General features: G+C 59.6%; 1 protein-coding gene across 13 annotated transcripts in view; it reads right to left on the reverse strand.

The window, feature by feature from the left end:
- The window catches only part of LOC117645388 (tropomyosin Per a 7.0102), a 37,344-nt gene that overhangs the window by 7,900 nt on the left and 5,541 nt on the right, over positions 1-23,903 (reverse strand). For 7 of the 13 annotated variants that reach the window (XM_034385553.1, XM_034385552.1, XM_034385547.1 and 4 more), the window contains exons 2-5: positions 23,159-23,313; positions 22,395-22,520; positions 3,138-3,271; positions 1,173-1,290 (exon numbers count right to left, since the gene is read on the reverse strand). In XM_034385553.1, the coding sequence (XP_034241444.1) occupies positions 1,173-1,290; positions 3,138-3,271; positions 22,395-22,520; positions 23,159-23,272 (492 nt within the window). In that variant the 5' untranslated portion in view covers positions 23,273-23,313. Of the gene's footprint in view, positions 1-1,172; positions 1,291-1,762; positions 1,881-3,137; positions 3,272-10,534; positions 10,858-22,394; positions 22,521-23,158; positions 23,314-23,903 lie in introns of those variants that run through there. The other 6 variants (XM_034385551.1, XM_034385550.1, XM_034385548.1 and 3 more) reach the window with 4 other exon arrangements.

Raw genomic sequence — 23,903 nt, forward strand, 5'->3', positions numbered from 1 at the left:
GAAGTACCCACTAAAGCTTTGCTTATATTTAATCAATCATGAACTTGGCTGCAGAACCATACTCCCTCCAGCCAAGGACAGTTTACAGTCTGCTCCAAAGGGGGAGCCAATTGTAAGTGTTAGTAACTCAAAACATGCACTTACACAGAATCCCAAAGTTTCTAGACAAAATAAAAGTACCTATTATTAAAAATAGATTCAGAAATATACTGATGGACCAACAGTTTAATCTGGCCATGCACAGAGCTACATGGGGTTGGATGCCAGCTACTTTATGTAAGAGCTGAAGGCAAAATAGAAATCAATGCTCAAAGGATTCCTCATTCAAAACAGTGGGATGATGCCCGATCACCATGGAACGAAGTGTTGGAAATTGCTTGGGAGATTATAGCACAATCAAATTAATCAGTATCAAGCTGCCATACTCAATGACAAAATTGGTTACGTACTCAACAGTGACGTTGCCACTGATAAAGGAGCCACCACGAAGTAAAAGCATGCTAAAGGTCTATGTTTTTAAATACTTTTTTAAAGTTACTGTTCCATTGCATCAACATCAAGTAAATTGATGGACTATCTTCCAGTCACAACAAAATACCCTCCCACATTTTCCCAATATTTTTGAAAACTCCTCACTCTTCACTGAACACATTGTTGAAAACTAACACTTGGAACACTGGAAATTCATCACTTTCTAACGCTTTCACTTTTTTTGGAGAGCACTCGCAAGATATCACTTTTCTTCACAACACTGAAATTTATCACTTCCTAGTAGTGGAGCACTACACATTTCTGCACACTGATTTTATAACACTTGTGCAAATAGGCACATTTGGCACAAAAAGCACTCATGAAGTGCTGGGAAATGGCACTGAGCATGTTAGCCATGCTTTGACTTTAACACACAAATCACGCACTAATCACTTTTGAAAAGGGACGATGACGTAGAGAGAATAAGTTTTCCATGGTGTTCGGTCTGTTAAAATACAAAACAAACAGAAAAAAACCAAAAACAAAATTATCAGTCAAAGAGCAAAAGAATGCAATGTTATCTGCTTTACATGTCCATACAACTTATGAAAATAAAATTGAAGTTGGAGGTGGGAAAGAACACTGATAAGTTTGGCATAAGGCGTACACACATGCCAGACCAAAAGCTAATGAGAAATCACCTCATCATATTTCTTATCAGCCTCCTCAGCCATGAACCTGGCTTCCTTCAGCTGATTTTCCAGGGCATCCATTCGCTCTTCATCTGCCAAGCTGCGGTTTTCCAGGATCTTGCGTGCACTGTGGGAGACCATTGTTGCTACTACCATTAGAATCAAGAAATCATCAGGAAGACACACCATGTGGTAGGTTGGCGTGGTTTTGATAGTCATGAGAACCAGTACAAAATATTATCAATCACATGTTGTACTTCACAACATTATTCAAAAAGAGCATTTGTCTGTTTACTTCATGACTGCCATACAAAACAGGATGTACATGACAGGAAAAGGAACAGCCCTTCCCCCTCCCTTTAAAAATAATTTAAAAAAAAAAAAAATAAGTTGATTACAGTGTGGATCAATTTTATGTGAAATTAGAAAGGATAAGAGGGTCTGTTCCATTTCTCAACCTCTGGTCATGCACACCACAATAAAACACACCACAGCCAACCACCGACATGGGCACCATAGCAGCCATGAAGACAGCGGCAACTCGGACAGCGACTTCTCCATCTGAAATGCAATGCACAGTTATTATGACCCTCCCTTACCTCTTCGTATTTTTTATCTGCCTCTTCGGCAATCTGCTTGGCCTGTGCTAACTGGGACTCAAGGATAGCCACTCGGTCATCCTCCATGTTTGTCCTGTTCTCGAGCGCCTTCCGTATCCTAAAAACCACACGGTAAATGGGTTAGAGCAGATAACAAAATGAAGTTAAAATGACTATGCAAAATGTTAGTCGCACAAAAAGGGGAACACAAACAAACAAACAAGTGTTTGGTTTACATTTGGAAATAAAGAAAACCCACCCTACAACATGAACTAGAACTATACTGAATTATTTTGACTGGGACAGATATTAGAAGAAGTCAGGGAATCAAAATCAGATCCTTGGTATATATATCCTTAATTACACCCAATTATGACTTGAATGGAATCCATATAGCCAAGGCTGTTTTGAAATTCTAAGCAAAAATTAGGACCTAAAACCAATTTAAATATGCTTAGACAACAAATTAACAGGAGGCATGCTAGGATATGTTAAATTTTAGCTGACTGAAAATTCTTTAAGAGAAACCACTTTCCCTAGAAAAGCTAACACATTCATACAAGTGGAGCCTGGGCAATGAAGTCACAATCCTTTCATGCAATAGAGCTAGACTCAAATTTACTGATTTCTTTCCTCTCCCTGAATGAAGGCGAAACACTTCAATAAAGCAAGCGTCACAAGTCAAAACACCCTTTGAGAAAACATGAGCCATTGATGGCAAATTTTAATTCGCACGGAAGGAACAACTGATCTGCACTGCACAGGTAATCCAGTGGGTTCAGGCTTTACACTACGCCATGATTCACGATTTTAGTACCTTCAAGACTCCACTAGCACAGCAGCTAGGAACAAATTGAAGTTCCAAAGGCAGGCGCCGAGTAGGAAAAGATTCCCGGCCCAAACCGAATGGGGAGACAACACCACCCAACACAATACAACTCATTTAGAGCAAAATCAAATCTCACAGTCATTCAATGAATCAATCCTTGGATCAATCCTAACACAGAGACGCTGCTCCTTCCATTACAACATTACAACTGTCAAAATCTGTTCAGTATTAATGAGCAGATTAATATGTTCCATAGAAAGACGAGTAAGACAAACAAACAAGGGAGAAAATGTTTACGTTAGCCCCAAACTATTCTCTGGTAGAGACTTTCATTCTGGAGGCCTCAACCCAACTGCCAATTTCAATAGGGCAGTTTCAAACTTTATTGGGTGAAAAAAAAAACAAAAAGAGGAAACTCACAGACTGTTTGCAGTTGATGCAAACTATCAAACCCAGCCGATTCACCTAAACCTTAAGTACGTAAATACTTAACAATTGAGGAATGAACTTTCAATCTGCGGTTCCCCCTTCAACTTCGACACCCACCGTTCGGACTCATCGGCGGCCTGGGAAGCCTCCGCCAGCTTGGAGGTGGCGGTGGCTAGTCGCTCCTCAGAGCGCTCCAGGTCCTCCTCCAAGAGCTGGATGCGACGGTTCAGGGCGGCGACCTCGCTCTCGGCCTGGAACAGGGAGGAGAGATTCGTCAGACACGGCACAGGCACACTGTAAAAAATCCGTACTTTTGTACGGAAATGGTACAGAAAAATATAGTACGGAGGTACGGAGAAAAGTACGGAGCGTTCCGTACTTGCTCCATATGAACCCATGTAAATGGGCACGGAAAAAAAGTACGGAAGTTCCGTAGTTGGCAAGTACGGACGTTCCAGGCAAATTATTGACCAGACATGTTCCGTACTTTTTTCTCACAGTGCAGCCAGTGGCAAAAGAGTCTCTCAAACAATTTGTGTATCAATCGGATAACGGTCAGAAGAAGCACAGTGGGCCAGAAGACCCGTGGCGGCAGCCATATTTCTAAACGCGTTTTGAGATCCAGAGAAGCTAAACGGGACTCGAACCGAACGTGTGATTGCTCTCCGAACGAGGAATCCATTGGTGGGGTCACGCGTTCGGTTAGGTGATTCTGGCGCTCAAACCGCGTCGAGAATTTTGGCCGCCTCCATCACCGTGCGAGGGCGAGCAGCCCCCGGATCCGGTCCCTCCCCCTCCCCCTCTTCCGGAGACGAATGCAGCCCGGCGCAGCACGCATGTCCGCCGCCACTGCAGTGGTGGCAAATGCGGACGACGCAGTAATTACAAAGTGCGAGAGAGACAGGTGCGGCGCGCGGACAAAAACGCTTGACAGTTTACACTGTGGCCCCCCCTCCCCTCCCTCTCTAACGCCCACCCTGCCGCGCCCGGGGCATGCCAGGGCAAGGCATATCAGCGAGCCAGGACTGCGTAACGGCCTGCCAGATAGATAGATGGATGTGCCCCCCCCCCCCCCCGAAAGACCGCGCCCAATCCGGAGCGTGAGAAACGCGGCATCGCCCATGGTCCATTCGGCTGCCTTTGGCCGGCAGGGCGGTCCACGCTAGTCCACGCAGGCCCACGTGGGCCACGGCCGCCACGCAGCCAGTGGAGCAGTGATTGCCTGCAGACCGAGAGTCGTTTTCTTCGCTCTGTCTCTCTCGCACATGTACGGAACGCCCAGTGAGTGCGACAGAGACAGAGCGATAAAACGCCTCCCGGAATGGGTCGGCTGCTAGCACGGGGCAGAGAGAGAGGCTTCCGGCATTACTTCCGGTCTGCCGTCTGATTCCGAGCACTGCTTTCGTCGCTCTGTCTCTCTCGCACTCATGGGGCGGTCCGTAGGGGTGCGAGAGAGACAGAGCGGCGAAGCAGTGTTCGGAATTAGACGGCTGGGACTCCGGGCGCCCCGGCGGCCCAGCGGCCATTCCGGCAGGGTGGAAGCAAGGGTTGACGAAATGAGCCTGCAATTAGGCATCGTTGCCCTGCAGGCTGATTCCGGGCAATGCTCTCGTCGCTCTGTCTCTCTCGCACTCGTGAGGCGTCCCGTGGGGGCGCAGGCGTGCGAGAGAGAGAGGGAGACACTGAGGGGCAGCGCCGGTAGCGCCGCAGCTCCACTCAAGCAGAAGGGACTAGGGCTGCTGCTGGATCATTTCGCGCGGGCCGACGGTCTCTGTCTCTCTCGCACTCATGGGGCGTGCCGTGGAAGTGCGAGAGAGGCCGACGACCGCTCTGCTGCCGTCTGATTCCGAACACTGCTTCGTCGCTCTGTCTCTCTCGCACCCATACGGACCGCCCCATGAGTGCGAGAGAGACAGAGCGACGAAAGCAGTGCTCGGAATCGGACGGCTGGAGGCAGCGCCCCGGCTTGTCAGACCCGAGGGCGCCAGCTGCAGGCAGATTCCAAGCGGGAGGTTTCTCTCCCTCTCTCTCGCACCCAAGGGGCCGCCCGGCCGTCCAGTGTGGGTGTGAGAGAGACAGAGCGACGGCATCGGCCAGCTGGGCCAGCTGGTGCAGCGGAAGGGCCCACACCGCCAACAAAGTCGCCAAAGCCACTCGAACCGCGCCAAGGCCGCGGCGCTGCCGTCCAGGCGGCCTATTCGCTGTCTCTCTCGCACCCGTACGCGACGCCCCATGAGTGCGAGAGAGGCGGAGTGCCGAAAGCACCACCAGTCAGCCTGCAGATTAGCGCGACGGAAATGCAATCAAGCCGTCGGCAAGCAGAAACGCCCCGCGATTGGCGAACGCCGATAACCGCGAGGTCCTTCGGGCCTCTGAGCAGGAAGGCTGCAGGAAAGTCGCAGCTCCTTTCAGCAGACTGATTCCGAGAGTCGTTTTCGTCGCTCTGCCTCTCTCGCACCAATGCGGGAGGCCCCGCGAGTGCGCGAGAGAGGCAGAGCCCCAGAGCCAGGAGGACGCCTCCAGGCACCTGAGGAAGCCTAGCAAACCACCGAGGAGGTTCTGGACCAACTGACAGCCCTGGCCGCTTGCTCCTCGAACTGGCGCACAGTGGGTCAGAAAAACGTTGGAGCCGGCAAAAATTCTAGACGCGCTTTGAGCTCCAGAGTCGCTAAATGGGTCTCGAACCGAACGTGTGGTGACCCCACCAATGGATTGCTCCCCGAACGAGGAATCCATTGGTGGGGGTCACACGTTAGAGATTCGAGTCCCATTTAGCGAATCTGCAGCTCAAAACGTGTCTAGAATTTTTGCCGCCCCCACCGGTCTTCTGGCCCACTGTGAGGTGGATTCGAGTGGACTTGTCCGTCAGACTGCGGCAGGGCGCCGGCGACCTTGGAGAAGGCCCCGCTCGTCCCCGAGACCGTCGCGTCCCCGAGGACCCGAAGCACGGGCCGGCCAGTGCGGCGGAGCCCGCGCTGCGTTTGCTCATACAAGTCTCGAAAACAAGACGACGTCCGAGCCAACCAGAGGAGGGCCGCAGAATGCCAATGGCCCAGCAGGCTGAGAGTCGCCTCCGACGCTCTGTCTCTCTCGCACTTACGGCACGTCCCGTGCAGGTGCGAGAGAGACAGAGCGACGAAGACGCGTCTCGGAATCAGTCTGCGGCGGCCGGGCCGCGTCACCGCGGCGTCGCGGAGGGCAGAGGGAGCGACGCGGAGGTGACAGGGCCAAGGGGACGGGACACAGAGGGCCAGAAGACCGGTGGAGGCGGCCAAAACTCTCGACGCGTTTTGAGCTCCAGAGTCGCTAAACGGGCCTCGAACCGAACGTGTGACCCCATCAATGGATTCCTCGTTCGGAGAGCAATCCATTGGTGGGGTCACACGTTCGGTTCGAGTCCCATTCAGCGACTATGTAGCTCAAAACGCGTCTAGAGTTTTGGCCGCCTCCACCGGTCTTCTGGCCCACTGCGAGGGGGCGCGCAGAGGATCACGAACAGGACCAAGAGGAAGAGGGTCTTCACCACAGTCGAGATGACAGTGGCGGAGAAAGGGGCGGGAGAGTGAGAGAAGAGGAGGGTCAACGAAGACGTGTGCACCGCGTCCCCTCCTCACTTTCCCGACCACGTTTGACGGGTACCGAAACCGCTGCGTAGCGCTGTAACATGTCCAAGGCGCCAGGGCCATGCCGGGCTGGCGAGCTGGCAGCCAGGCGGGGCTGGCAGCCCGCGGGTCGCATCGTGCGGGTGTAGCGGCGGCGGGGGAACCTCCAGCGCGGCGCACGACGCACGCAGCGAGTGAGGCAGAGCGATCCCAAATAAATTAAGAGCGATCACGCCCGGCCTTGTTTCGCCGATACATCACGTCATCGTCAGCCCTAGCGGCGGCCGCGGCGGCAAGCGGCGGCAAGCGGCGGCAAGCGGCGGCAAGCGGCGGCATGGCGGCCCAGCCAGCGCGAGGAGCGCGGGCCGGTTAGGCCCCACCGCACCGCCACGCCCGCCACGCCCCGCCACACCCCGCCACACCCCGCCACACCCCGCGAGCCGCACCGTGACGAGCCGAGCACGGCAAGGTCGAGTCCGGCCGGGGCCACGGGGCGGCGGGGCTCGGCGGGGCCGAGCCGGGATGCAGGATGGATGAGTCCGCCGCGCTGCCGCGCTGGCTGGCAGCTCGGTCTGCCCGGCGCACCGGCCGGCTCGCCGCCACAGTGCCACGCCCAGTATGAGAAATCCGACGGCCGGGGGATTAGCGAAGCGCCGCGGATGACGAGGACCGCGTCGTGCATTACGTGGAGGCGACAGCGCTCTCTCTGTCTGACGCGAACGGACGCCCCGTGCCCCGTGAGTGCGACAGAGACAGAACTATCCGGCATGAGCGCGGGCGACGGCCGTGGGGCCGCGTGCATCGGGAACCCCCAAGCCGTCCAAGCCGCAGGGGCGCCTGTCTGGGCGCCAGGGTGCGCGTCAGCCGGGCGCCGCGACGCCCCGCCGTGCAGGTGGGCAACAGGTACGGCGGGGCGGGGTGGGGCGGGGCGGGGCGGGGCGGGGCGCGGCGGGGCGGGGCGAGGCGGGTCGTGGCAGGGCAGCGCGCCAGCGAAGGGCCTCCCTCACGCCCCGCACGAAGGGCCCCGAGGGACTACGTGGGACCAGTGAGGGACGCCGGCGCCAAAATTCGGACAGACAATAGCGGCGGGCGACCCTCTCCGGTCCGTCCGCCCGTCACTTGTCACGGGGTGACGCGGGTGTGACGCGGGTGTGACGCGGATGTGACGGCGGAGCGACGCGGAGGTGAGTGCGTGCCGCGGAGGGGAAGGCGGGGACGGCGCGAAGGACGCCACGGCCGTGGTCAATTGATTGGTCCACGGCTGTGCGGCTGTGCGCCAAGGCAGGGCAGGGCGGGGCAAGGCGGGGCAGGGCAGGGCAGGGCAGGGCAGGGCGGGGCAGGGCAGGGCAGGGCAGGGCAGGGCAGGGCAGGGCAGGGCAGGGCAGGGCAGGGCTCGCTCGGAATGGAACTGGCACGACCTCCGTGTCCACGCCAAAGCACCAAAGCGGGTCATGGCGGCGTCAGCGGAAAAACAGGCACAGGAGGGTGACACGAGCAGGGCCCCTCTGGGAGGGGGAGGGGCGGAGGGCGAAGCTAAACACACACTCACACAGGCACTCACACACACAGACACGCCCACTACGTGCCGCCTTCCCTTTCAATTATTGATTTCATTGCTATTTCGCTCGGGCTCCTCGGCCGGCCCCTCGCTGCGCGCGCTGCGCCCCGCGCCGCCCACAGCGTTACTTTTTTACGGCCCCCAAGTTGCCACAAAACTGTGCCAAGCAGCACGAGTCCGCGTTTGCGGGTCAACGCCCCGCCCCGCCGACGGCCTAGCCGCCCTATCGCCCACCAACAGGCCGGCAGGCCGACAGGCGCCGCGCTGTGGCCGGCAGGCCAAGTGCAACGCGTGCACCAGCGCAGTCGTCGCCGTGGCGGCGAGAGGAGCCGACCCCGCCCCGCCCCGCCCCGCGGCGCCGGCCCCAGCGCCACACCGCACAGAGTCGCCTCGCTGTGTACGGATCAAATTTTCAGCTGGGAGCAGCGGCGGCGCGGCGTGGCCGGTGCACAGTGGGCCAGAAGACCGGTGGAGGCGGCCAAAACTCTAGACGCGTTTTGAGCTCCAGAGTCGCTAAATGGGACTCGAACCGAACGTGCGACCCCACCAATGGATTCCTCGTTCGTAGAGCAATACATTGGTGGGGTCACAAGTTCGGTTCGAGTCCTGTTTAGCGACTCTGGAGCTCAAAACGCGTCAAGACTTTTAGCCGCCTCCACCGGTCTTCTGGCCCACTGTGCGCTGGCCGTTGCCCGGGGAAGGGGTCCCCGCCGGTCCGGGGTCCGAGGCGTTGGCGCGGATGTGCAGCTTCACGGCGTGTGATCAATGCAGGGCCTGCCCTGCGTAGCCCTGCGCCCAGCCTCCACAATGCCACACATCTGTACACAGCGCGGCGGACAGACGGACGGACGGACAGACAGACAGACACAGAGGGACAGACGGATGGTCCGACGGGCCAGTCCTACGCGCCGCCCTGTCACTCAAAAACAAGGCTCGCGTCGCTTTGCCGCTTTATTTTATTTTCCTCTTTTCACGCGTCATGGGAACCGGCTGCACCGCCCCCGCCCCGCCCCGCCCCGCCCCGCCCCACCACTGGGCTGGGCTGCATCCTGGAAACACAGCCATGCCATCCCCGACCCCATCCCATCCCCCGCCCACGGACAGCTTTGCCAAAGGCACTTCAATCGGCTAGAGTGAACGGCCACTGGCGGTTTACTAGTGCAAGATCTGGACAGCACCCTTGGGAAAAGTTACGGAAAGAATCATGTCATCCATAAATTTGCAGCGTTTCAGCTGCCAACTCCACGTCCCACAGTTGCATTCTTAAATTGATTCCCGAGACTCACTCAGCAATGGAGGACATCTCATTTAGTGCGATCAAGAACAACAGCCCCTGATCCCTCCCCCTTCTCCCCAGAGGCAGTGACAGTGGGGGAGCCACCAAGTAAATTTAATTACAGTTCTTCCTCATAGGATCAATACTCGAGCCAAGACCTCTGTGCTCAACACTAATTTATCAAACATCCATTCAAGGAGTTAACAATTCAAACAAGATGTAGATAAAATAAAGCAACGAGCAAGACATGTTCAGGACAATTTAAAAAACAAAGTTACAGAAGGGCCAAAACTGAAATATAAGTGCAGATCAGACAAATGTATTTGTCACACTACAGACAAGCTACTGTGATTCAAAAATAAAAATTTAAATCAACCACTTCAGCGCATCATACATTAATACTAACAGCTCAAAAATAAAAGTATGTATATTGACTGAACAATAGGATCAATATTAGAATTTTAATGAAAGGGGCAAGTTTTAAGTGGAAAAATACAGTATGATGTCCAAGGCAGTGCAAAACACAAGCTAATTCTTATCTTATGAGTCACCAACCAATGGGTGACAGGGCAGCCCAGGTACAGGTTATGTCATCAGATAAAAAAATGACAGAAGTTGAATTTATGAATAAAGTTCCTCAATCATTTCGAAACTGAATCGTCCTTCGTAAAGGCATTTCACGGACTCGCTCGCATTTGCCCTGACATCCGTAAGTTAGTTTTATTGAATGAATGTATACTCACTAAGATGGCTACAAATGACAAGTACACAGAAAATTCCGGTTGAGGCCCAGAAAACGCCCCTCCTAGGACCACATCGAGGTGAAATTCGCCACAAGGCAACTGTTGTTTTCTGCCGGTTTCGCATGATCATGTGTGTAAAGTCAACACAAGCTGAAAAATCGATAATAAGGTGAACAGCCGATCTGTCGATGGCATTTTGTGGAACAGGGTGGCTGAGCTAACCTCAAAATGCTACAGATCGGCGTACCATTCAACAGTTCCACCAAACCCTTACGCAGCCCAGCTCGGGGGGAAAAGCCTGAACAGGCCGAGAGTAACCCTCGAGTAATACTCACTTCTTCCCGGCGTTTAACTTCCTGTTGTAACCTTTTCACGAATTCATCACATTCGTCCTTATATTTCTCCATCTCCTCCTTCGTCTGCCGCATCTTCTTCTTCAACACATCTAACAAGTTCGCACTGTTCGTCGTCACGTTGGTCGTCATTTTGTACACGGGTTTAGGGACTGGAAATTACTAAATAAACTAGAAAAACAAGCACAACGACCCGGACGGCCGCACACCGACAGATCCGCACGAAAACCACTCGACGCAAGATGGTGGCACTGGGTTGGGTTCGGCACTCGCCCGTTCGTTCGGGTCGCTCGCTCCGCTCCGCTCGCCAGCTCAGCCACAGGGCAGCGCTCCGCCCGGCCCGCCGCGCGCCGCAAGGTGGTTGCGAGAAGTAGTCCCGACGGAAGAGCGACGCTCCTCGTCCGTCCGACGCAAAACTAGAGCCTTTCCAGGGCAAACCGGGAGGAAAAAGTGTCCTTCGTCGATTTTGCGGATCTAGAGGTTCTGAAAACGGCCGAGAAAGTTGAAGGATTGACAGGTCGTTTGAATGGTGTATCCCTCCGCGTCGGGCAGGGCAGGAAGAGGGGGGCGGACGGTCGCCCGGGGAGGGACAGAGAGGCTGGTCCTCTCTCTCTCCCTCTCTTTCTCCCTCTCTCCCTCTATATTTCCTTCTCTCTCTTTCTCTCTGAGGTACGGCAGTGGCAAAGGACGAGCCAGCGATTATGTTTGACTCGGAATAGTCAAGTGAAGCGGCGAGAAGAGGCAGGAGTGGAGTACTACTACACAGGAGGTGAGGGACCATTCGTCGCTCGGAGTTCACTTTCACAATTCCGGACGAAAAGCGAGCGTTTAAAAAAATTAATTAAAGTGGAAATGAATGGCTGTGGGCACAGAGAAAGCCAAGTGGCCCCGGCGGTTCCCGGAAGCTGGGCGACGCGGACGTGCCGAGCGTCTTGAACCTCGGCGAACCGGAGACCGGAACCGGAACCTCCGCACCGGCGCCACCTTAAGCGGCACCCGCGTGGCCTGGGTTGCCTACCCCGCACGGCGGCCAGCGGCGCACAGTGGGCCAGAAGCCGGCGGAGGCGGAGCTAAATGGGACTCGAACCGACCCCACCAATGGATTGCTCTTAGAACGAGGAATCCATTGGTGGGGTCACACTTTCGGTTCGAGGCCTGTGAGCTCAAAACGCGTCCAGAGTTTTGTCCGCCTCCACCGGTCTTCTGGCCCACTGTGCGGCGGAGCTACCGCGGCGCCTGCCTTGGGGTCGGTACAGTTGCACCGCCACAACAGGCTTAACTACGCACACCTCATACGTTTGCAAAACCATCCGCACATCCAAAAACAAGTGGCGTTCTGCCCTAGCCCCACCCCCTTCCCGCAACACACACTGCAAGGCGAAGGGCGCAGAGAAGCGAGACGAAGCGCGCAGGGCGTCGTGGGAACCTTTTCCACGCCGCGCTGTTCTTTTCAGATTTACACTTTTCCGCGCTGATTAACATTTCCAGAGCCGCCGACAGCGACGGCGTGCGTCAGGTTAGCGCGGCGCCGCGGTCCGCGTTTTGCCGCGCGGGGCACACCGGACGTGTGCGGGCAGGGGGGCGGGGCGGGGCGGGGCGGGGCGGGGCGGGGGCGGGCGGGGCGGGGCGGGGCGGGAAGGTGACATGGCTGAAACGTGCTAACCGCGTGGCCGGGCGGGGCGGCTGAGACGCCGTCGTGAAATGTTGTTCATTGAACTTTCCGCCGCCCCGCCGCGCCCCGCGGCCCCTCGAGTATTGGCGCCCGTTCTGGACACTCATCCACTCGGAGACTGTCGGAGACTCGGAGGCGGACAACGTCGACAATGCCGTCACGTCGGGCCTGGCAGCCTGGCATTGCCCAGCTGGGGCCGCACAGTGGATTTGCCAGAGGGCCGGCGCCGGCGGCCAAAACGCTAGATGCGTTTTGAGCTCCAGAGTCGCTAAACAGGACTGCAACCGAGTGTGTGACCCCACCAATGGATTCCTCGTTCTGAGAGCAATCCATTGGTGGAGTCACTCGTTCGGTTCGATTCCCTTTTAGCGACTCTCGAGCTCAAAACGCGTCCGGGATTTAGACCGCATCCAAGAAGGGCCAGTCAGCTTCCGAAATAGAGCAAACGCGGCGCCGAAAAAAACCGCGCCGCCGCCGGTACTCGAACCCGGGTCCGGGCCGTGGGATCGCGAGTACACCAGCAGGGGCTCCTGTCTCTCGACTGACCCTGTTTCAGCAGGACGAAATGCTCTCTGGCACTTTCAAGTATGGGCGCAGAAACAGGCCTGGAGAAAATGGAGGCGCCGGTGGCGGGGCGGGGCGGGGCGGGGCGGGGCGGGGCGGCCCAGCGCCATACATGGCCATCGCTGTGACCGTCGTCGTCATCTCCTGCACATGGCATGGCTAGCTAGTTACACTACGGCTGCACGCAGAGCGGCGCAGAGGGTTTTACCGTCCGTCCGTCTGCTCCACTGTTTGCGTGTCCGTCCGTCCGCATGCACTGCACAGCCTGCACAGACACTGTACACAACCCCCTCCCCCTTTTTGAGCGGCCAACTACCCCCGGGGGAAGGGGCGCGCTGGAGTGGCTCGCTTGCCACGGGAATATTACAACAGGAGATAAAGGAGGAGAAGAAGAAGCAGCAAGTGCGGCAGGGACACAGCGCCGAACGCACGATGATTCCAAACCCTGCAAACCGCTACACTGTACAATGGTTCCCCAAGTCAAGCGTGACTTCCGCTCGGGTCCCCGCCGGTCCCCGCGCTCCGCTCCGCGGGTGAGTTTCCGGTCACTTCCGGTGACCCCTCCCCCCCCCTTTTCTCCCCGCGCTGTCACTCGCTCTGTCACTCCAAAGCAGGAGGGGGCGCACGAATTCCAATCGGTTCCGGCCGCCCAGGAGGCGTCAGTGTGTTAGCCAGCGCAGCTCGCATTGTAGCGGTTAATTTTTCATCAATCGTTTTGGTGAAGGTCCCGAGCGAGTACACTGCGAGTCCCTTCCCCAAGATAGCGGAGCCGGACGAAACTTGACAAAAGTCGCGACGGCGAGCAGCGATTCCGATTGTCGCCCATCGGGCCGAAAAGGCGGACCCCCCCGATTCCGAGAGTCGTCGCTCTGTCTCTCTCGCACTCATGGGGCGTACCGTCCAGGTGCGAGGGAGACAGAGCGACGACTCTCAGTCTGCAGTCGAATGACGTAATCTCTCGAGTCTCGGCCGAGTCGGAGAGCCGCGCCGGTATCGCACGGCAGAGGCCGCTAGCGCCACGCCACGCCCACCCTCAGCCGATACGGCAAATCGGCCGAAACGCCTCGGGGAAAATCAACAACAACGAAACCAACGGCCATTTGCCCCCACCCCGCCCCTCCTCCCCTCCCCCGCTCGGCGGCGGAGGCTCCGGGGGGGTGGGCAGCCCGCGCAGGGGTGCGCGGCGGAAGACAAGACCTGGACAAGATCAAGCGCGGATCCAGACCACAGTGGATTTGCTAGAAAGACCGGTGGAGACGGCCAAAACGCTGGACGCGTTTTGAGCTCACCGGACGTGTGACCCCACCAACGGTTTGCTCCCCGAACGAGCAATCCATTGGTGGGGTCACTCGTTCGATTCGAGTCCCGTTGAGCGACTCTGGAGCTCAAAACGCGTCTAGCGTTTTGGCCGCCTCCACCGGTCTTCTGGCCCACTGTGCACTGTCATGCTTGCATTGCGCAGCGTGGAGCCTCCCCCTCGGGCCGGTCCTGGACCCGCCACTGGAAAGGACAGCAAGTGGGGAAAGAAGGCGGAAGAAAGCGACGGGGCACTTGGGGTCCCTTCGGCTCACTTCGGCTCACTTGGGTCCCTTCGTCACGACGGCGGGCTCATTAGGCACGATGGCGTGCTGCCCGGACTGGCCGAGAAAAAACAAAAGAGCGGCCGGGCGCGAGGTCGCGGGTTCGAATCCCGGTCGGGCCTCATTGTTTCACTCGGCCAGATCCTGCCGAGGCACAGTGGGCCAGAAGACCGGTGGAGACGGCAAAAATCCCCGACGCGTTTTGAGCTCCAGAGTCGCTAAACAGACCTCGAACCGAACGTGTGACCCCACCAATGGACTCCTCGTTCGGAGAGCAATGCATTGGTGGGGTCACACGTTCGGTTCGAGTCCCATTCAGCGACTCTGGAGCTCAAAACGCGTCTAGAGTTTTGTCCGCCTCCACCGGTCTTCTGGCCCACTGTGCGACGCCAAAGTGTCGCGCTCTGTCTCTCTCGCACTCATGGGGCGCCCCGCACCGGTGCGAGAGAGACAGCAAGCTGATAGGGCGCGCGCTATCAGATAAAGGCAATCGTTTCCTGGAAAGGGCGACAACGCCCATCCAGGAAAAATGCGCATCCTTGGAGCACGCGGTGCGTCGCAGAGTGACGCACTCTGATAGTGCAATGAAGGCGCGGCATGTAATTAGTCACACTCTTAATTATCATTTTGGGGAAATTACCGCGGAGAACTGGCTGGAAAAGGAAATTTTCGAGAATTTCCGATTAACTTTTAACAGTGTGGCAATCACACTGAAAACCGTGAAAACAGAGAACACACTTCAGCCCTCTATGTATGTACTCGGTACACACTCAAATTTTCAGTGTAGGTGGTTCAGCTCAGCGGTGCATTTTCGGAAGCAGGCTGTCCCGCCGACTTTATAGTAAAACGTCGCGGTTTTGATAGATAACTGCACCACACTGCTCACGGCATGGCAACGCCAAGCAGCAATAGCAGCAAAGCTTTTAAATTTAAATTCCGCAGACGTCGCGGGGCGGTAAGACCACACATTCTGCCAGGTCGGTAGGTGGCGCTGGCTGATGGTGAGGCTGCAGTGTCGCGCCACGCCGCGCCACGCCGCGCCACGCCACGCCACGCCCAGCCCGCAGGAATGTGCCAGTGCAGCAGACGACGCAGCAGACGACGCGCCGCGCGTTTCACAGTGTCGCGGTCTTTCGCGGTTCGCGCCGGAAGAGACCGTCAAAACACTTGGAGTGCGCAAACCAACATCGGATCGACTCCGAAAGCCATCTCTCTCGCACTCACGGGCCGTGCCGTACAGGTGCGAGAGAGACAGAGCGACGAAGCGTCTCTCGGAATCAGTCCACAGCCGCGGGCCTGGCCCAAAAAGCACACAAGACACGCCAACCGCGCTGGAATGTATGCCAGAAACAGCATAAGCCTCTCTCACGGTGCCAGTGTCACGGCTAACTCGATCATCGTTACTTTTATTATTTTCCGGCGGGAAACGCGGTGGCAATGGCCAATGGCAGTGGCCATGCGAGACCGGCCGTAAACCGCCAACAATGTAACGCGCCGAGGGAAGCTCTAAAACGACGGACGATGGCCGAACGCCGCAACGCCGCCAGAACCGTTCAGAGCGACGCAATCCCAGTGGTGTCGTCGCTCTGTCTCTCTCGCACCCCAGCCGAACGCCCCATGAGTGCGAGAGAGACAGAGCGACGAAAGGGCGCAATGCTCGGAGTTATCAGTGTGCAGCAGCGGCCCGAACACGCGGATAACAAGTGGACGAGGTAACCCATGGCGGCGTGCCACTCGTTGCATCTCTGTGACGTTTAAGGTGCACGTCGAGACAACGCGATTTCGAAGACGTGCTTTTCATCACCAATCCACGTCGGGAAAGATCGGATATCCCACACCCCCAAAAAAGCCATTTCTTGAACTAAGAAAATTCACCTGCAATAAGTGAATTTGTTTCGAAACATTCAAGTGAATTCGCTTGATGCAAGGGCCATGTTATCTTGGTTCAAGACACAATACCGTTCTTTTTCTTTTGTGCTGCGTTGAACTTCAGCGCTGCCCTCGTGTTTTTCTCGGCGGGTAGAGGCAGTAAATTCGGCGCCCGTCGCGCACGGGGGACGTCCGCGGCCCCGCCGCTGCCGCCGCCAGGATATGACAGCTACTTTTCGATACATCGAACGAGCGAACGCGGCGACGGCGTGAGGTTGCCCACACAGATGCAGGAGGCCACGTCCGAGGCGGCGCCGCCCGCACTGTAGGTTAGAACGTCGTTGCGTCGCTCTGTCTCTGTCGCACTCGCGGGGCGGCCCGTGGGCCCGTGGAGGTGCGAGAGAGACGGGGCGACGAACGGACGCGGCCAGACGCCACGCCCGCGAGTGGGCGCGTCCGGACGACTCTACTGGAGCGTCTGCTGGAAAACGAGCAGACTGCCGCGCTGCGGAGGCTGTTCGTCGCGCTGTCTCTCTCGCACTCACAGGGCGTCTCGTGGGAGTGCGAGAGAGACAGAGCGATGAAGAGACCCTTGGGTCGGCCGGGGAGGGGCGCTGTTTGCTTTCCTGGTTGACAGCCCACAGTGGGCCAGAAGACCAGTGGAGGCGGCCTACTCTAGACGCGTTTTGAGCTCCAGAGTCGCTAAATGGGACTCGAACCGAACGTGTGACCCCATCAATGGATTCCTCTTTCGGAGAGCAATCTATTGGTGGGGTCACACGTTCGATTCGAGTCCTATTTAGCTACTCTGGAGATCAAAACACGTCTAGCGTTTTGGCTGCCTCCACCGGTCTTCTGGCCCACTGTGCAGCCTGTGCCAGCGATTCCGAACGGTGCTTCTCGCTATCCCACTCGCACCCCACGGAGACACCCCGCGAGTGCGAGAGAGACAGAGCGACGGTGACGCGGCGCGTTTCGCCAGCCGGACGCTGCGTGGTCCATGGAGCGCCTGCCGAGTCGGGGGTAGGCAACCCGGTGCGCACGCACGCCGCCACGCCGCGCGGTTGCCTACCCAGCCAGGCTGGCCTTAGGCTGGCCGCGCCGGGCTTGCCGCTCATCGGCCGGACAGTCGGGGCAGTCAGCCAATCAGTCCGTCGGCGGGTCGCGAGAAATATTTGTCAACACGATCCCCGCGGCAGGCAGCGCGGGCAGCAGACCGATTCCGAGAGTCCTTTGCGTCGCTCTGTCTCCCTCGCACTCGTAGGACGTCCTGTGTCGGTGCGAGAGAGACAGAGCGACGGAAAGGACTCTCGGCGTGCAGGCTCCGAGACACGTCCGAGGCAGCGCGACGGCCGAGGTCACGTCCTAATGTATTCACGCGGGGCGGGGCGTGCCAAGGCGTGCCGCAGACACTACTGTGCGGCCGGGGCGGGGCGGGGCGGGGCGGGGCGGGGCGGGGCGGGCCGAGAGGTACCGACGGAAACGATAAACCTCCCCCAAACAACCGTCGAGGCCGCGGCACAGCCTCAGCCTGCGCGTTCTAGAACCCAACCTGACTCAACCCAACCCAGCCAGACTCTTGACCCGCTGCCTAGGGCCCTGGCGCGTCCAGCACTCTGCCCGCACTCGGCTGCGGAGAACGGAATGAATGGAATGGAAGGGAACGACGAGTGCACCGTTTACCAACGCGGCCCGGCCCGGCACGTCACCCGCCCGTCGGCAGCAGGCCGATTCCGAGAGTCGATTTTCGTCCCTCTCGCACTCACGGGGCGTCCCGTATAGGTGCGAGAGAGACAGAGCGACGAAAACGACTCTCTGGGAATCAGTGTGCAGTGGGCACCGCCCCGAGCTATACAAGTTTGGTTGAGCGCCGCGAGCGCCATCGGGCGGCAGCGATGCGCACCACGCAGTGCAGTGCACAGCGCTGCCTCGACCCAGCGTAGCGTAGCGTCGAACACTCAGGGCTCGCCGCAGGGCCGCCGCTAGGGCTGTCTTGCCCGCCGCGGTGAAGTGAGTGCTGCCCTCTCTGGTGCTGCCCGGGCGCGCTGTTTGACAGACAGGTCAAGCCCGGTCTGGCGCGGCCTGGGCGGCGTGCACCGCGGCCGCGAGGCACCAGGCCGCCGGCACCACGTCGACCACGTCACCGCGCACTATCAGCACACGGTGAGGCCGGCGGGGTCAGGGCCAGGGCCGCGCGGGGGAGGGGGGGGGGGCAAGCACGACGGGAAGAGGAAGGGGAAGGCGAATTCGGGGCGAACCAACAATAATTTACCGCCAAAGTGCGCGTTTTCAGTGGCGGAAAACCGAGAACGTCGAGTGGAAGACAAGGGAACGAGCCCGGCGGAGGCGCGGCGGAATGGCAGGTGCGGCTGCCCGCCGCGGCCGCCAGGCGTCGCCACCGTCGCTGTAAACAAGGATCAGCTGACGAGCCGGCGGCGTCCTTACTAACCCTTTTCAGCTGCTGCTTCATGATGTTCTGCAGCTCGTTGCGGATCACGCTGAACTTCATCATGGTGTCCGAGCTGAACATGGACGTCCCGAAGGCCAGCCCCGGGTAGTCGGCGCACCGGCGCTGCCGGCGCCGCGCCTCGCGGGCCGCCACCATCTCCGCCGACTCGCTGGTGCAGCGCAGGCTCGCCAGCTCCTGCATCTCGGGGTCCTCGACGACGGGGTCCTCGGAGCCGTCCGCCGGCGGCCGCTCCGGCAGCAGCTCGGGCAGCAGCTCCGGGGGCGGCGACGGGGGCAGGGGGACGGGGGAAGGGGTACTCCTAGTCTTGAGGTGGGCCACGCTGGGGGGCGGCGAGGGGGCGGGGGCGGCCTGGGGCTCCGCAGCCTGCGCGGGCTGGTTAGGCTGCCGAGCCCCGGCGGGCCGCCTCCGCCGATGACGTGAAGAGGGCGCCGGCGACGGTGACGGCGACGGCGAGGGTGACAGCGAGCTTGCGGGCTGCGGCGGTGGCGACGGTGGCGGGGAGGGCGGCGCGGCCGCGGAGGGCCCGCTGCGCCACCTGTTGAGCCTCGCGTTGATGCCCTCGGGGAGGGGCCGCGGGGCGGCGGGGGGTGCGGCGGCCGCCGCGGCGGGGGTGGCATCCCCAGAGCCGCCGCCGCCTTTGCCGCGGTGACGGCGTCGACGCTCGCCTCCGCGACGCCCCGAGGACGTCGCCTGGGCGGAAGCGCCGGTCGCGTCGTCTGCAACGTGTTGCTGCGGGTGCGGCGGCGGCAGCAGCGGCCGCGGCGGCTGCGTTGGAGGTTGCTGCGGCGGTTGCTGCTGTGGTTGCTGCGGCGGCGGCCTGCGATGGCGGTGCCTCCTGCCGCCGCCACTGGCCGAGGCGGCCGAGGGCTCTGCTCGCTCCGCAGGCGCAGAGCCCTGACGTGTAGGCGCGGCCAGCCTGCCGCTGTTGTTGACGTCCATGGTGCAGCGCGGCGTTTCCCCGGCACGGTGCACTACTCGAACACAGTCGTCTTCCTGCCTGCCATGCTCCTCACATCACTTGGTCACTGGCACAAATAAAGCAAGTCGCCGCTCGGCAAGTCGCTGGCGGAGGCAGACGGCCGCGGAGGAGGAACAAGAGGAATAAAAAAGAAGACGGCGACGCGGGCGCGCTCTGGCGGCGCGAGGCGGCGACTCGGCAGCACGGCGCGGCGAAGGCAGAACAGCCGCGCGGACGTGGCGGACGTGGCGCCCCTGGCGGCGGCGCGGCGAAGCGAGGCAGTCGCGCCGCGGCTGCGGCGGTGCTCGGGCAGGCGCTGCTTGTCCTTGCCGACGTCGACGTCGACGGCCAGGGCGGCGTGGCGGCGTCCACGTGCTGCTGCACCTTGCGCCCCGGGGAGGGCTTGGTTGTCATCCAGGCCCGCGACTGGAATGCAGAGTGCGGTGGCTGGGGTGTGCCATATTTGCCCGGCAGGGCGCGCTGGCGGGCTGGTGGCCTGGTGGCCTGGCGGGCCGCGGTCGGCAGTGCGGCCCACGAGTGTAGGCACGTAGGCAGCCGGCCCTCCTCTCTCCTCCTCACTATTTTGAGAGCGACTAGCACGCCGCTGCCGCCGCTGCTTCAGCCTCAGCCCCGCGCTGCCGCCGCCTTCGCGCTTCGCAGCAGCTGGCGCGAGCTGGCGGAGCTGGCGCCCCGAGCGGCTTTGGCGCACCCCTTGGAGTGCCCCCGAGGGGGCCCAGGGGTGGGGGAGGCCGAGGGCTAAGTTTAGCCGGCTTGTGTTACCGCGCGTGCCCTCCGTCGGCACCGCCCCCCCCCCTCGGCCCCCTCCCACCAACGTCGCCCACATACTTCCGTACGACGAGTTGCATCCATATTGAGTCCACCTGAAAAACGGCGACCTGCTTCAGGAGGTTGTCTAGGCCGCCGGGGAAGTCCCGCGCCGAGCGACGCAACACCTTCGTCCTAATCACCCTGCCGTCATCAAGACCGTTGGAAACGAGAGCGATGACAGGACACGAAGAACACACAAGGAGAAGACACTGGAAACGAGACAATTCCATGGAGTGACTGACCTTCAACCTTGCGATGCCATGAACCACGACGAAGCAAGCAACCCTGTGCGTGAAGCACCCTGAGACGTCGTGACACGGATTGGCCCCTGAGGACTCGTTAACTAGACAACGCACAGTGGGCCAGAAGACCGGCGCCGTTGCCCAAAACTCTGGACGCGTTTGGAGCTCCAGAGCAGCTCAATTGGACTCGAACCGACCGTGTGACCCCACCAATGGATTCCTCGTTCGGAGAGCAATCCATTGGTGGGTTCACTCGTTCGGTTCTAGCGACTCTGGACCTCAAAGCGCGTCCGGGATTTTGACCGCCTCCACCAGTCTGCTCTGCTTGCCCACTGTGCAACACACGCTTAGCGGATTAGGACACGACGCAGCTCAATAGGCCGATGACGCGTGCCCTGAAGACCGTCACCACGCCGGACAGATCAGCACAAAGACATCAAACCAGCGATGATGACGTGTCGCGCCAAACAATGCACAATGCACGCGCGGCCCCGTCGCCAAGGGCCCGCCCCGCTCCACCCCGCCCCGCCCCGCCCCGCCACAACACGCACGTGCCTGGGGCGCTCTCCGGCGTTTGCCGAAAACTATCCAGAGATAGATAAGCGACGGGCTGAGTCTCTGAGGTCAACGCCTGCCGCGGCGATGTGCAGATTGCAGTCGCTGCGGCGGCCGATTCCGTCCGTCTCTCTCGCACTCGCGGGGCGTGCCCGGCGTGCCGCATGGGTGCGAGAGAGAGGCAGAACCACGAAAGCGCCGCTGGCGCTATCTGGGGACTGGTTCGCGGAAAACGGCAAACGGGGCGGCGGGGACGGTGGCGACGGGGACGTCGTGGACCCGAGGGGGACACGGGTGAAACCACGAGGTGGGTGACTCATGTGGTGCGCAGGGAAGGAGAGGGAGAGAGAGAGAGAGAGAGAGAGAGAGAGAGAGAGAGAGAGAGAGAGAGAGAGAGGGGGTGGGGAGGGAGAGGGAGAAAGAGGAGAAGGGTGAGTTGTACACACTGCCGCCGCGAAGGGTAGGTAGGCAAAAAGCGCGACGCCCCAAGGTAGAGACCCTTCCGTACAGTCGCGCATCGTCAGTCTCTCTCCAAGGCGGTGTGGGCCTTCCCCCTGGCCGCGCTGGCCGCCTCATTCCGGACGGAAGTAGAGGGGGAGGGGGAGGAATGCGGCCGTCGGAACGCCAGACGCGCGATTACGCTCGACGAGCGAGTATTGCCGCCCCGCCCTTTGCGCACGCCCCGCCCCGCCCCGCCCCGCCACGCCGGCGCCTCGCGTGGTGCGTTTTTGGGCGCGGCCACCCCAGGGCCGGGCGGGGCCGGACGGGGCCAGGCCGGGCCTAGCTGCCCAGCGAGCGGGCTGGCCGGAGCGACTTGTTTGTAAACACTGCCGGCCATTCGCTGGCTTCGCTGGCTTCGCTGGCCCGGTCGGCGCCGTGCTGGCCTGGCGGTTTGACGCGCAAGGGGTGGCCTTGCGGTTCGAATCGGTTCGCGAATTGGTTCGGCCGTTTCCCGCGCCGCCGACAAACCCCCCCAGCAGTCTGTCTCTCTCGCACGTCCACCGGGGCGGGACTCGAACCCCGTGGCCCCTTCGCTGTCAGAACAGGCGCGCTAACCACCCTATCAGCTACACTGTAGAAAGTCGATAGTGGGATGGTACTCACGATCTGCAGGGCCTTGTCCTTCTCGTCGAGCTTGGCGGAGACCAGCGTGAGCTGCTCCTGGGTCTGGTCCAGGTCGTTCTCAATGGCCTGGATCTTCTTCTGGAGAGAGCGGGCCTCCTCCTCAGCCTGTGGACGCAAACATGATTCAGAATCCGCATTTTGCTTTTTGCTACGCCAACAACAACAACAACAACATTTGCAACGAAATGAAATAATGTAAAGTAACGGCGCACTGTAAAATTTTAAAGTTGCTTTACCCAAGGGTGGCTACACTATGTCATGTCACACCCTGCGTTCAAATCCCCACTGAGGGGTTGCTCTGTCAGCCGTTCGCGAAATACGTGTCATTTTAGGGGTGCGAATGGAGGGGGTGGTTCTGGACCCCAGTCTCCAGGACGCCCGGGGAAACCTCGTGCAAGACGCGCTTCCCCCAGGACTCCCTCTAAGACTCCCTCCAGGATGACTCCCTCCAGGACTAGCGCCAGAGGACTTCCCCACGGATGACTCGCTCTAGGACTCCGTCCAGGATGACTATCCCTCCAGGCTGACTCCCTCCAGAACTCTTTCCAGGACTCCCTACAGGATGACCCCTCCAGAACTCTTTCCAGGACTCCCTACAGGATGACTCCCTCCAGGACTACATCCAGGATGACTCCCTCCCAGGACTACATCCAGGATGACTCCCTCCAGGACTCCATCCAGGATGATTCCCTCCAGGACTCCATCCAGGATTACTCCTTCCAGGACTTCCTCCAGGACCTCACCTTCTCGGCGCGGACGTTGGCGTCGCGGGCCTGCTGCTCGCACACCAAGGAGCGGTCCATGGCGTTGTCCTTCTCCAGCTTCATCGCTTGCATCTTCTTCTTGATCGCGTCCATGGTGACTGTGTTGTGGGGGGACTAGCACGGGGGAGGAAATACTGCAACAGAAACAGAGACGGCGTCCATTAGCACTCGGGCGGAAAAGAATGGCCGAAATTACGTTGGCATTGTGCGACGACCGCGAAACGGCCTTCTCTGTCTCTCTCGCACCAACAACACACGCGTACACATCGACAGCCAGGCACACAGGCTCTCTCTCTCTCTCTCTCTCTCTCTCTCTCTCTCTCTCTCTCTCTCTCTCTCTCTCACACACACACACACACACACACACACGGCGGCACAGCGATGCCCCAAAATGGCTGGGAAAGGGCGGCGGCCGTGGCGTAAAGGCGTCCGAGGGCGACGCGGTGCAGTGCGGTGCCACCTGGCCCAGTCCGCCGGCCCGGCCCCGCCCCTGGCTGCGCCTTGCCGCGCGTTGCCTCAGCGCGTCGTGCCGCTGCGGTCGCCTGCTGTTGGCCTGGGTCAGGGCCTTGGTCAGGGCGAGACCCCCTCCCCCTTCAAACGACTAAAAGGACCGTCGCTTACGCCCGAAAGCGCCGTGGGGCCGTCAAGCCACCGAGGTGAGGTGTGGCACGGCCCGGCCCGGCCCGGTTCGAGAGCACCAGAAGAGTCGTCGCTCTGTCTCTGT

The sequence above is a fragment of the Thrips palmi genome, unplaced genomic scaffold, assembly GCF_012932325.1.
Source record: "Thrips palmi isolate BJ-2018 unplaced genomic scaffold, TpBJ-2018v1 HiC_scaffold_18, whole genome shotgun sequence".
Taxonomy (NCBI): domain Eukaryota; kingdom Metazoa; phylum Arthropoda; class Insecta; order Thysanoptera; family Thripidae; genus Thrips; species Thrips palmi.